Genomic DNA, 12,510 nt, shown 5'->3' with positions numbered 1-12,510 from the left:
TCCAATCCACCTAACCTGCATGTCTTTGGATGTGGGAGGAAACCGGAGCACCCGGAGGAAACCCACGCAAACACGGGGAGAACATGCAAACTCCACACAGAAAGGCCACGGGAATTGAACCCACAACCTTCTCGCTGTGAGGCAACAGTGCTAACCACTACGCCACCGTGCTGGTTACTGATACCCTTTTTACTGTATGTGTTCTTCTAATGTTATTTTTATGTTATGTCTGTAATTGTGCTTATTTTATGTCGCTGCCTGTCTTGGCCAGGTCTCCCTTGAAAAAGAGGTTTGTAATCTCAATGGGACCGCCTGGATAAAATAAATAAAACATACAAAAACTCAGATCCTGATCACTAACCTTTTGATTGTAATTGGTGATGTTTGATCATGATCTCCAGAGTCCTAACTGCTGAGCTTTGATCAGTGATCTCTGATCCTGATCAATGAACTTCGATCTGATCACTGAACTTTGATCCTGTTCTCCTGAGCTCTAATTGCTGACCTTTGGTATTAATCCTGGCTCGTGACCATAATTGACCTTTTATCCCATTCAGTGATCTCTGATCCAGTTCAGTGATCTCTGATCCTGATCAATGAACTTCAAACCTGATCACTGAACTCTGACCCTGATCTCCTAAGTCCTAATTGCTGACCTTTGGTATTAATCCTGCCCTGTGACCTTTTATCCAGTCCAGTGTTCTCTGATCCTGATCACTGCACTCTGAGCCTGATTGCTGAACTTTGTCCTTGATCACTGAATGATCACTGAACCTTGATCCTGATCACTGAACTTTGATCCTGATCTCCTGAGTCCAAATCGATGACTTTTGGTATTAATCCTGATTTCTGACAGTGGCCGCTGACCTTTTATCCCATTCAGTGATCTCTGATCATGTTCAGTGATCCTTGATCCTGATTACTGATGTCTGATCACGATCACTGGCACTCATCACTGAACTTTGATCCTGATCTCTTGAGCCCTAATTGCTGACCTTTGGTATTAATCCTCACCCGTGAGTGTAACTGACCTTTTATTCCATTCATTGTTCTAAGATCCTGATAACTCATCTTTGATCATGATCACTGAACATAGATCCTGATCACTGAACTTTGAACCTGATCTTCCAAGTCCTAACGGCTGACCTTTGGTCTTAGTCCAGGCCTGCGACAGTGATCTCTGATCCTGTCTGGTTTGATTCTGTAGTGGATAATCCTGATACCTCTGCTGGGATGTCAAGAGAACCGACGCTTAAAGGCCCACTCACACCTTGACGATTTAGCTAGCATATGCCAACCGTATTAAAAAACACAGGCATAAGTCCAATAAGTTATGGGTAAGTTTTTTTTTATAAGTTAAGAGCATGTTGAAACACGCTGAAGCTCACTGATGTTCGTCCTAATAAGCTGAGCTCCTCAATAAAATTTGGACATGCTGAAAATTTTCAACGCATGTCAGCGTGTGACTCACATGTCCCGCACATGCTGGACATCAGTTGTAGGTCAGTTATGTGATTGTTGGCACACGTTTCTTGTAATTTACTCATAAGTCTAAATCTGTCCATTAATGCTGGTCACTGATTGGCTGAAAGCTGTGTCCTCATGCAGACAGACTGTTTCATTCACAGAGACGGAGTAAATCTGATCTGTTCATTTCAGTCCAGTTCACCATCACACACGGACATAAACTCACATAAAGCTCCTGATTTTTTAAAACGGCCTCTGAAAATACTATAATTCACGGCTGGAAACGCAGCGTTTTAAATCAAGTCCCTCAGTGGTTTTTCTGCTCCAGGTGCGTTTCTCAGCCGGTGCTGTGCTCTGAACACACAGACGCGCTCTGATTAGTGATACATCAATACTACGTTTTCCCAGACTGAGTACAAGTACGAGTACATACATTTGGGTACTCATTGATAGAGTGTTTGATAAAAAATAAAATAAAGACATCTTTCTTGACCTCATTTTTAAATGTTGACAGCAGTGTAACAGTAAAACCTACAATTTATAATCTACATTGTTTACAAATGTAACTATTAAATTCTTTCTAACATTTAAAGTCTTCCTCAACATTTTAATTGTTAAAATTATTTTATTATAGTATTAGTAGTTCAATTTCAATTTATTTCAATTTATTTTCATTTATATAGCGCCAAATCACAACAGAGTTGCCTCAAAGTGCTTCACACAGGTAAGGTCTAACCTTACCAACCCCCAGAGCAACAGTGGTAAGAAAAACTCCCTCTGAGGAAGAAACCTCAAGCAGACCAGACTCAAAGGGGTGACCCTCTGCTTGGGCCATGATACAGACATAAATTACAGAACAATTCACAAAACAAAATACAGGAAATGCTGTTGGTGCACAGGACAGGAGGATCGCCAACACGAATACAACTCCCATCTCTGTTTAAGGTGCAGCTCCATCCAGAGAGAAAAAAAACAGAATCAGGCATCAGAAAGACAAGAAATACAGTATAATTTGTCAGCATTAAACAACAAGAAAAACAGAAGAAATACTAAGGTGATCGACGGCCACTAGCCGTGAAAGACCCAGAATTTATGTAAAGTTGACGCCGCAGCCCGCTTTGTTTACTAGTAAAATGAATTAAAAGAGTAAAAAGCGTAAAACAAAACTGTACCAGTATGCTAGCCATATGAAAGGGAAAATAAGTGCATCTTAAGTCTGGACTTGAAAGTCTCCACAGAATCTGACTGTTTTATTGACGCAGGGAGATCATTCCACAGAACAGGGGCACAATAAGAGAAAGAACAGGGGCACAATAAGAGAAAGCTCTGTGACCCACAGACTTCTTATTCACCTTAGGGACACAAAGTATTCCTGCACCCTGAGAACGTAAAGCCCGGGCCAGTACGTAAGGTTTAATTAGGTCAGCTAGGTAGGGAGGTGCCAGTCCATGAATAATTTTATAGGTTAGTAGCAGAACCTTAAAATCTGATCTCACTGGGACAGGAAGCCAGTGAAGAGACGCCAAAATGGGTGTAATGTGGTCAAACTTTCGGCTTCAAAAGTCTGGCTGCAGCATTTTGAACCAATTGGAGAGCCCTAATGCTGGACTGTGGTAAACCAGAAAATAGAACATTGCAGTAGTCCAATCTAGAAGAGATAAACGTATGGATCAGGGTCTCAGCATCAGCCGTAGACAGGATGGGACGAATCTTCGCTATATTTCACAGGTGGAAGAAAGCAGTCCTAGTAATATTTCTAATGTGGAGGCCAAAGAACAACAAAGGATCAAAAATGACCCCAAGGTTCCTCACTTTGTCAGTGTGATGTATGACACACGAGCCTAGGCTGAGCATTAACTGGTCAAATTGATGCCGATGTCTCACTGAACCAAGAACCATCATTTCAGTCTTATCAGAGTTTAAAAGCAGGAAGTTTCTAGACATCCAACTTCTCACTGCGGCAAGGCAATCTTCTAAGGATTTTATGTGAATGAGATTACCAGCAGTTATCGGCATGTATAACTGTCATCTGCATAGCAGTGAAAGGTAATCCCAAAACGCCGCAATATGTGCCCAAGAGGTGCTATATAAAGGGAGAAAAGCAGGGGGCCTAAGACGGACCCCTGTGGAACCCCAAATTTCATGTCACTAAGGTTAGAGGTAGTGTTACAGTACAAAACACAGTGAGAACAACTGGTCAAGTATGACATCAGCCATGCAAGGGCACCCCCAGTAATCCCAAAATGATTTTCCAGCCTGTCAAGTAGAATATGATGATCCACGATATCAAATGCAGCACTGAGATCTAACAGCAACAGAACCATAGTGGTGTCCAAATCCATTGTAAGCAGAAGATCATAAGGGTGTGGAGGGGAAACATGCCCTCGCCCCTTTCCGTCTGGATTCGGCCCTGGTTTGCCGTCTGAGCAGGAACAATTGACAACGTATTTCTGGAAAAAGCACGACCAGATTGAGAGGTAGGGATTTTTTTAAATGTTTTTCAGCACTTTTTTTCACTTCACATCATAATCAGAAAAAGACTTTAGGTGCATTTGGGTGGAAAAATAAAGCATTAGCATTTAGTGCATGCGGATCAGCTGTTTTCATTAAGGACCCACACGTATTTGCACGGAGTTTTAAAGAAAAAAAAAAAAAGCATAAAAATGTCTGAGTAAAGCTCAGTGCAGGTGTGCTGCCGTCAGCGCGCTTTGAGAGACGACAACTGCTCTCAACTCTGAGCAGAAAACAGGTGACAAGCTCACAGTATCAAAGGCTTCAATGAGTGAAGTGGGCAGTTCAGTCAAACCGTGACCTCCGCCTGCCCACTGGCTGCCGCGATCAACCCACAATACAAACACAACACATTGAGAGGTTGACATCACGCCGCTGTAAAGGAGTATCTGGTGTCTAGTATCACAGCAGTTTTATGATTACAAGTACAGATAAATACATACGGGATTGAGCCGATACCTGATACTGGTATCGGGATCAGTGCATCCCTAGCTGTGATGATTTAAACTTTTAAAGCGCCGTTGTTGTGGTGTGATCATCAGGCGACCAGATTGATCAGGGCGATCACACCTTGATTAATGCACTGTTTAAATATTTAAAGTGCTGATAACCACACCAACAGATCAGCACTTCCTTCACACCTGATCACGGTGACTGGCGCTTTAAAAGTTTAAATAATCACAGCATTTTATTATTCAAGTCTGTGATGACTTGATCAGACCTGATCAGATCCGCTGACCAGGAAGCAAAGAGACAGCGCTCCATTCATTCATGGCAGCATTTCCCACAGCCAGTCCATTCATCAGCATTCTGTACGCAGTGAAACTGGTCCACCAAGATAAAAAATGAAAATAAAAAATAAAATAATGATAAATTACTCCGTTTCTGATGCACACCACACGGTGCAGTACCAACCCGAACTGTTCTGTTAGCATACGCTGGCTAATCGTCAAGGTGTGACAGCTGCATTAATTTATTAGACGTACGACAACATGTGCCAGCGTTTTTAATACAGTCGTCACGCGCAGGATAAATCATCAAGGTGTGACAGGACCTTAAGGATCATGTTGACTAAATTAGAAAAATGCAGTGACAGTCGTTTTTCAGTACTGCAGGAAAAAAGAAAGTAGTTCCTCCACAACTGGTGGAGCAGCACGCACACGGCAGTAGCAGGAGACGAGCAGTGACGGGGGACCTGGAAGGAGCACATGGTCATGTTTCCCCTGAAAACAGGTCTCTGTATCCTGGTCTTCACTGGCTATGTGGGGGTGCGTTTGGTGGTTTGTTACTAGTTCTCTTTCAGAACAGCCCAGACATGGCTGCTGCTTTTTCCGTCACCATGGAAGCTCCACGGGAGGCAGCCTGGCCTGGTTTACTAACCCCCTGAGCCTGGCCCGCTTTATGGAAGCAGAACAATAAGACTGAGTACAAACTCACGGCACGGGGATGAATTTGGCTCGGGCGAGGAAGCTTCCGAAGTATCCAGCAGCAGCCTGGCGGAGGACGGCTGGCTGGGCGGGGCTCTGCAGGATTTTCCACAGGTGGTCTAGAAAGGCTTCAGCCAGGGCCTAGAACACAGAAAGCCAGAAACGCGTCGTTCACATGCACCAAAACAACGGTGCAGCACACAGTTACTCATCACGCCAAATCAGAAAAGGTGAGGATGGTGTGAAAAACAAACTATTTCACTGCAGACAGCGTGAACCAAAGATATATGTATATTTTTTTAATCATGGATTACTTGAGTCCTTTTATACCAACCTTCCACTGGACTCTGTTTGTCCCAGGGCTTGACCCTGAGTCTGACTGGGATGTGGTTTGGTATTATGTACAGCTCTCCTCACATAATCCAGATCACCAACAAATTCATTTCAACTTTGCTCATAGAACTTATCTGACCCCCAGAAGGTTGCACATGATGGGTCTTTGACCAGATTCTTGCTTATGCCCAGTTGGTGTCCCTGGTACATTTACATAGATGTAGCATTTTTCTGGAAGAAGGTCTCCTGCTGTTAACTGATATATTTGGTTTGAATGTTCCTCTATCTATACCTGTTTTATTGTTAAATGACTTGTCCAAAATGTCTGTCCCCCTACATAAAAATAAACTTATTCTGGCCGGGCTTACAGCCGCTAAAAAACTGGCTGCCTCAAGACGGTAATGCACAGATAAACTCTCTCTGACATTCCTTGATGTCATCTACCTAGAGGTGTCCACTGCCCGTGTGATTGGTGTGAAGCAGTCTGAGATTACTTTATGGTTGTTAGTAACTGAAGGAGTGAGTATCGGTTACTCAGCGGTCCTGGGGTGGGTGGGGAGAGATGGGGTGTGTATTTGTTGCAAGGTCATTTTTTATTTTTGTCACTTTCATTGATTTTTGTTTTTTTGTTTTTGTTTTTGTTTTCTTTTATTAACATTATATAAATGGCTGAGTGGATCCTTGTCATTTGATTGGTGCTTTGTATGTTACATGACACGGATTAATTCATCCCATTTGTGTTGCATCACAAACAGAGTGCAAATTTAGGTTCCATACGTTTGGTACAATTGCACTGTGCACACACACGCACGTGCCCGTCCTCGTGCGCACCCACACATGCGCGGCACTGAGGACGTACGGTCAATCAACCAGGTTGCATGTGTGCATGCGTGCGCGGGGGACGACACGATCTGACTGAGCTAACTGACGCTGCTAATTCTTGTAACACACACACACACACACACACACACACACACACACACACACACACACACACACACACACACACACACACACACACACACACACACACACACACACACAAAATCCACTCCACTGTAAGCCGTCTGAATGCATGAAGAGCTGTTCACATGAAACGCTGATGTGATTTTTGGCTGGACTGAGGAACTACACAAAGTCTTTTTTTTATGGAAGTCTAAAGTCAGTGCACAGCATCACTGGACCACATGTTACAGAACACCAAAATGTAAGTCCCTTTTCTGTTGTTTATAAATTAAAAAAATATCAAATGACAAGGATCTATTTTAGCCGTTATATAAAACAAATTATGAATGTTTTTACATTCTTTCAATGGAACGAATATTTAATTTTTCACCTCATGGAATATTTGTACCACTGAACTCAAACATTCATTACTTGTATATTAAGCGTCTGATGCAGATGGAAAAGCAGTATAAATGCAGTCTGTTTATTTACCATTTTTTTGCTCTTTCGTGCTGACTTACCGGTTCTAAGAGCGGGCGAGCTTATGACAAAGCAACAAGAGTGCATTCGATCCGAACACGCTGGACTCAAAACCTGAGCTAACGTGCTATGTTGACTCCAGCGAGGCCGGTGTCACCGAACTAACGGGCACCTCCAAAAATTGATTCACCCTGCGTTCACTGCACATCTGTCTGAGTCTGACTCTCTGGGTCTGATTCTCTACACCCAAAGTGATCAAGGTGATTACTGTGATTATTAACCATTAGATGACAAAGTAAAAGCTCTTAAATCATTCTAAAGTCAGTTTGAAGCAGAAACGAGGTGATAATCAGCTCAGAAATGACGGAAAGGGGGACCGATTTTTAGGGGGGGCCTTCGGTCGGCAACACCGGCCCCCAACAGGGAGCTCTCCTGCCAAAAACGGGTCAAAGCGGAGGTGCAGCAGATGGGGATGAGCTGATCAAATGCTCCGGCGCCGGGTTAGCAGTAGAAGGCTAATGCTCCCGGTCATACCGTTTCCAAACATTTAATCTCTGGAAAATAAAACAGAGGAAGTCCACGCTCAGATTTCCAGAGGATGAAGGACACAGGGGATGGCTCCATGCTGTGTCTCTGTGAAATGTGGCTGTTAACACCTGGACTGGCAGTGCACAGGCCGGCCAGCAGGGCTGCTTCCAGGCCACAGACTAGAGCAATTTCAAAGAAGCCACCGATGATGTGAGATAGAGAGACGACATAAGCTGGTTCATATGTGGACATAAAAGAGAACATCAGGAAAGCCATCAAGTCAGGAGATGGAGTGAAGTAGAACAGAGCCCGGTACAAGCTACGGAGGACCATCGGAGCAGTGGAGAGGGCCCACGCCCAAAACCTGGAAGCTTCCACCAGAACCACAGCACCTGTAGTCCGTGTCAGGGAGTCCAGGCAGTCACAAATCACAGGAGAACTTCAACCACCACAGACCCTGAGAGATCCAGACAGCATCAACACCTCCAGTACAATCAGCCTGACTACTCAATCTTAAGAGTAACCATTAGATTACTAATTACAAGTTGTCAGCAGCTGCTAATGAAGTAACTCTATAAAGTAACTGTGTAACTAATACGAGGTCTGTTAGAAAAGTATCCGATCTTTTTTATTTTTTTCAAAAACTATATGGATTTGAATCGTGTGATTGCATCAGCCAAGCTTGAACCTTCGTGCGCATGTGTGACTTTTTTCACGCCTGTCGGTTGCGTCATTCGCCTGTGAGCAGGCTTTGAGTGAGCACTGGTCCACCCCTCTTGTCGGATTTCATTGTCAGGAAAAATGGCTGAGCGACTGCCGCTTTGCTACATGAAAATGTTTTCAGGAACTCTGAGAGACAGCCAGGTGGAAACCATTTGGAAAATTCAGATGGCTTTCGGTGAAGATTGCATGGGCATCACAGAGATTAAGGAGTGGTACAGTCAGTTTAAAGACGGCCCACAATGGCGCAGGGCGCGCCGCGCTCAGAGCGGCAATCGACAGGCTGAAACGTCCAGATCATTTCCAAACTGAATGCTGTGTTGATCCGGGACGTCGTCTGACTACCAGAGAAATGGCACAAGAGGTGGACATCAGCCATTTTTCAGCAGATTCCACTGTTACAGGAGATTTTGTAACGAAAGACGTGTGGAGGCATTCGCGCGTCGGGACAGAGCCGTTAATGGCGGAGAACAAAAGCACCATTCCACAATTCAGAAGATTCAGACGGCTTTCGGTGGCTTTTTAGTCGAGTGAGTATCCGAGAAATTGTGGAGAGCTGGGCATGTCACAACATGTCCTGTGAGACTTCCAACACGGACTTGCTTTTGTTCTCCGCCATTAGCGGCTCCGTCCAGACGCGCGAATGCCTCCGCACGTCTTTTATTACAAAGTTTAATTAAAATTACAAAGTTTAATTTACTAATTTCCATGATTTTCCATGATTTTCCTTTATAAATCATTGGTTGTCTGGATCAGCAATTTCAGTTAAATATATCATAAATCAGACAAACACACTGATATTTGAGAAGTGAAATGAAGTTTATAGGATTTACAGAAAGTGTGCAATAATTCTTTTAACAAAATTAGGCAGGTGCATAAATTTGGGCACCCCAACAGAAAAAAATACATCAATATTTAGTAGATACTCCTTTTGCAGAAATAACAGCCTCTAAATGCTTCCTACAGCTTCCAATGAGAGTCTGGATTCTGGTTGAAGGTATTTTGGACCATTCTTCTTTACAAAACATCTCAGGTTTGTTGGTTTCCGAGCATGGACAGCCCACTTAAAATCACACCACAGATTTTCAATAATATTCAGGTCTGGGGACTGAGATGGCCATTCCAGAACACTGTACTTGTTCCTCTGCATGAATGCCTTAGTAGATTTTGCGCAGTGTTTAGGGTCGTCTTGTTGAAAGATCGAGCCCCGGCGCAACTTCAACTTTGTCACTGATTCATGAACACTGCTCTCAAGAATCTGTTGATATTGACTGGAATCCATGCGACCCTCAACTTTAACAAGATTCCCAGTACTTGCACTGGCCACACAGCCCCACAGCATGATGGAACCACCTCCAAATTTTACTGTAGGTAGCAAGTGTTTTTCTTGGAATGCTGTGTTCTTTTTCAGCCATGCATACTGCCCCTTATAATAATAATAATATAATAATTCACTTGTAGTTTCATCAGTTCACAGCACCTTATTCCAAAATGAAGCTGGCTTATCCAAATGTGCTTTAGCATACCTCAAGTGACTCTGTGGCGTGTAGGCAGAAAAGGCTTCCTCTGCATTGCAGCATCATACAGCATCTCTTTGTGCACAGTGCGCTGTACAGTTGAACGATGCACAGAGACACTATCTTCAGCAAGATCATGTTGTAGGTCTTTGGAGCAGGTCTGTGTGTTGACTATGACTGTTCTCACCACCCTTCACTTCGGTTTATCTGAGATTTTTCTTGGCCTGCCACTTCGGGCCTCAACTATTACTGTGCCTGTGGTCTTCCATTTCCTCACTATGTTCCTCACAGTGGAAACTGACAGCTGAAATCTCTGAGATAGCTTTTTGTATCCTTCCCCTAAACCATGATGTTGAACAATCTTTGTTTTCATGCCATTTGAGAGTTGTTTAGAGGCTCCCATGTTGCCACTCATTAGAAGAGATGCAAAGAGGGGAAACATTTGCAAATGACCACCTTAAATACCCTTTTCTCATGATTGGATTCACCTGTGTAAGACGGTCAAGGGTCAGTAAGCTTACCAAACCAATTTTGTGTTGCAATAATTAGTGACAAATGTATTCAAAGGAATAAAATGACAAGGGTGCCCAAATTTATGCACCTGTGTAATTTTCTTTAAATAATTATTGCACACTCTGTAAATCCTATAAGCTTCATTTCACTTCTCAAATATCAGTGTGTTTGTCTACTATATGATATATTTAACTGAAATTTCTGATCCAGACAACCAATGATTTATAAAGGAAAATCATGGAAATTATCAGGGGGGCCCAAACTTTTGCATACAACTGTACCTGGGGCCACTATCTTGGACCAGGAGGACCAGTAACAAAATTAGTGCTGCTGGTCCTGACCAGTAGGCTCAAAAAATATTTCTCTAACCCGGCAGTCCAGCACCTGTACCCTTTTCTTCTGCAGTCAGTCATTGTCACTTGTGCAGAATGTGGTTTTGTACTGCATGGAAGTCTCTGGAAAATACGTCATCTTGGAGGCAGCATGTGTTGCTCTAAAATCTCAGTGTACTTTTCTGCATTCATGTTGCCATCACAGAGGGGACTGACAACCCCAGACCAGGACAGACACTGGCTTTTGGACTTGTTGCTGGTAACAGTCCTGATGGTCCTTTTTGTCTTTGGTCTGGAACACACAGTGTTTTTTCTTCCAAAAATAATTTAATAAATCTTTAATACTGATTTGTCTGACCACAATACACATTTCCACTGTGTGATGGTCCAACTCAGATGCCTCTGAGCCCAGAGTCAACACGGCATTTGTGAATGTAACTCCATATTGTAGTGCTTGCCGAAGCTTTCCCAAAGAAATCCCTTTCCCATGTGGTTATATCAGAAGAAACTTTAACTTCTGACCCCTGTACAAACTGAAACTGACCTTTGCTACCATTGTTGCTGTTTGTACCCCATAACTCCTGATCATTCAGTCATAGATAGTCTAAACTATACCTTTTTGAAACCTTTACGATCAGACAAATAATGTGTAGTTTTCAAAATGATTTCCGCATTTTTAATTTTGACCCCTGTGTAATTCTTCAATTGACCTCTACCTGGCCGCCTACTGAAAATTCAAGTGGCCAGTCAGTTTTTTCAAAAGAGTAATGTCGAAGGAGTAGTTGTGCCAACTTTGGTGCTTGTATCACCATTTGGACGATTGTTTCAGTTATTTGCTGCACTAGGAGGGTGCCTGGGAGTATGCCCATCAAGCCTACATGTGTTTTGTGGACTTGGAGAAGGCGTATGATCGGGTACCCCGGTATCACGTACAATTCTTTCCACCGTACAATTCTTTCCATCTCGCTTAGAAAACAGCGCTTGGAACTTGAGGTGGATGGATGATGAATGAAGCAAAACAGGTTCGTAATTTATGTCGATATTTTGATGAATTTCTTCATTTACAGCAGCTTCATTAAACAAATGTACTCAAATGATTATGAGCACGACGGCGAGCTTACAGGCTAACCTCCAATAACACTAGAAGACAGTTGCCAGTTATGGCTTCTAAAACAAGGCAGGAAAAAAAAAAGAAACAGCACCGTTCAGCTGAAGCATTAGTGGACGTAAAATATTCTGTCTGTTAAGAGCTTCACCTCTTGTTCCACGTGTGTATTTCCCACCAGTGTCACGTACGTCCACTAATGCTTCAGCTAAACTGTGCTGTTTCTTTTTTTTCTCCCTTGTTTCAGAAGCCATAACTGGCAACTGCCGTCATGCTGATAATCATTCGAGTACATTTGTTTAATGAAGCTGCTGTAAATGAAGAAATCATCACAATATCGACGTAAATTGCGAAGGTGTTTTGGTTCTTTCATCATCCATCCACCTCAAGTTCCAAGCGCTGTTAGTTCCAAGCGCTGTTTTCTAAGCGAGACGGAAAGAATTGTACGTGACACCAGGAAATACTGTGGGAGGTGCTGTGGGAGTATGGAGTGAGGGCCTTCCAATCTTCTCAGGGCCATCCAATCTCTGTACTCACAAAGTGAGAGCTGTGTTCGGGTGCTCAGCAGTAAGTCTGACTTGTTTCCGGTGGGGGTTGGCCTCCGCCAGGGCTGCACCTTATCACCAATCCTG

At 43.2% G+C, this 12,510-nt stretch overlaps 1 protein-coding gene across 1 annotated transcript in view; it reads right to left on the bottom strand.

Annotated features, from left to right (window-relative positions):
• Positions 1–12,510, bottom strand: part of rrn3 (RRN3 homolog, RNA polymerase I transcription factor) — a 180,627-nt gene that overhangs the window by 54,068 nt on the left and 114,049 nt on the right. The window contains exon 15 of the mRNA XM_034191409.1: positions 5,416–5,546. Coding sequence (XP_034047300.1) covers positions 5,416–5,546 — 131 coding nt within the window. The remainder of the gene's footprint in view (positions 1–5,415; positions 5,547–12,510) is intronic.

Source organism: Thalassophryne amazonica, chromosome 16 (genome assembly GCF_902500255.1).
Source record: "Thalassophryne amazonica chromosome 16, fThaAma1.1, whole genome shotgun sequence".
NCBI lineage: Eukaryota > Metazoa > Chordata > Actinopteri > Batrachoidiformes > Batrachoididae > Thalassophryne > Thalassophryne amazonica.
This window is presented reverse-complemented; position numbering and strand designations above follow the sequence as displayed.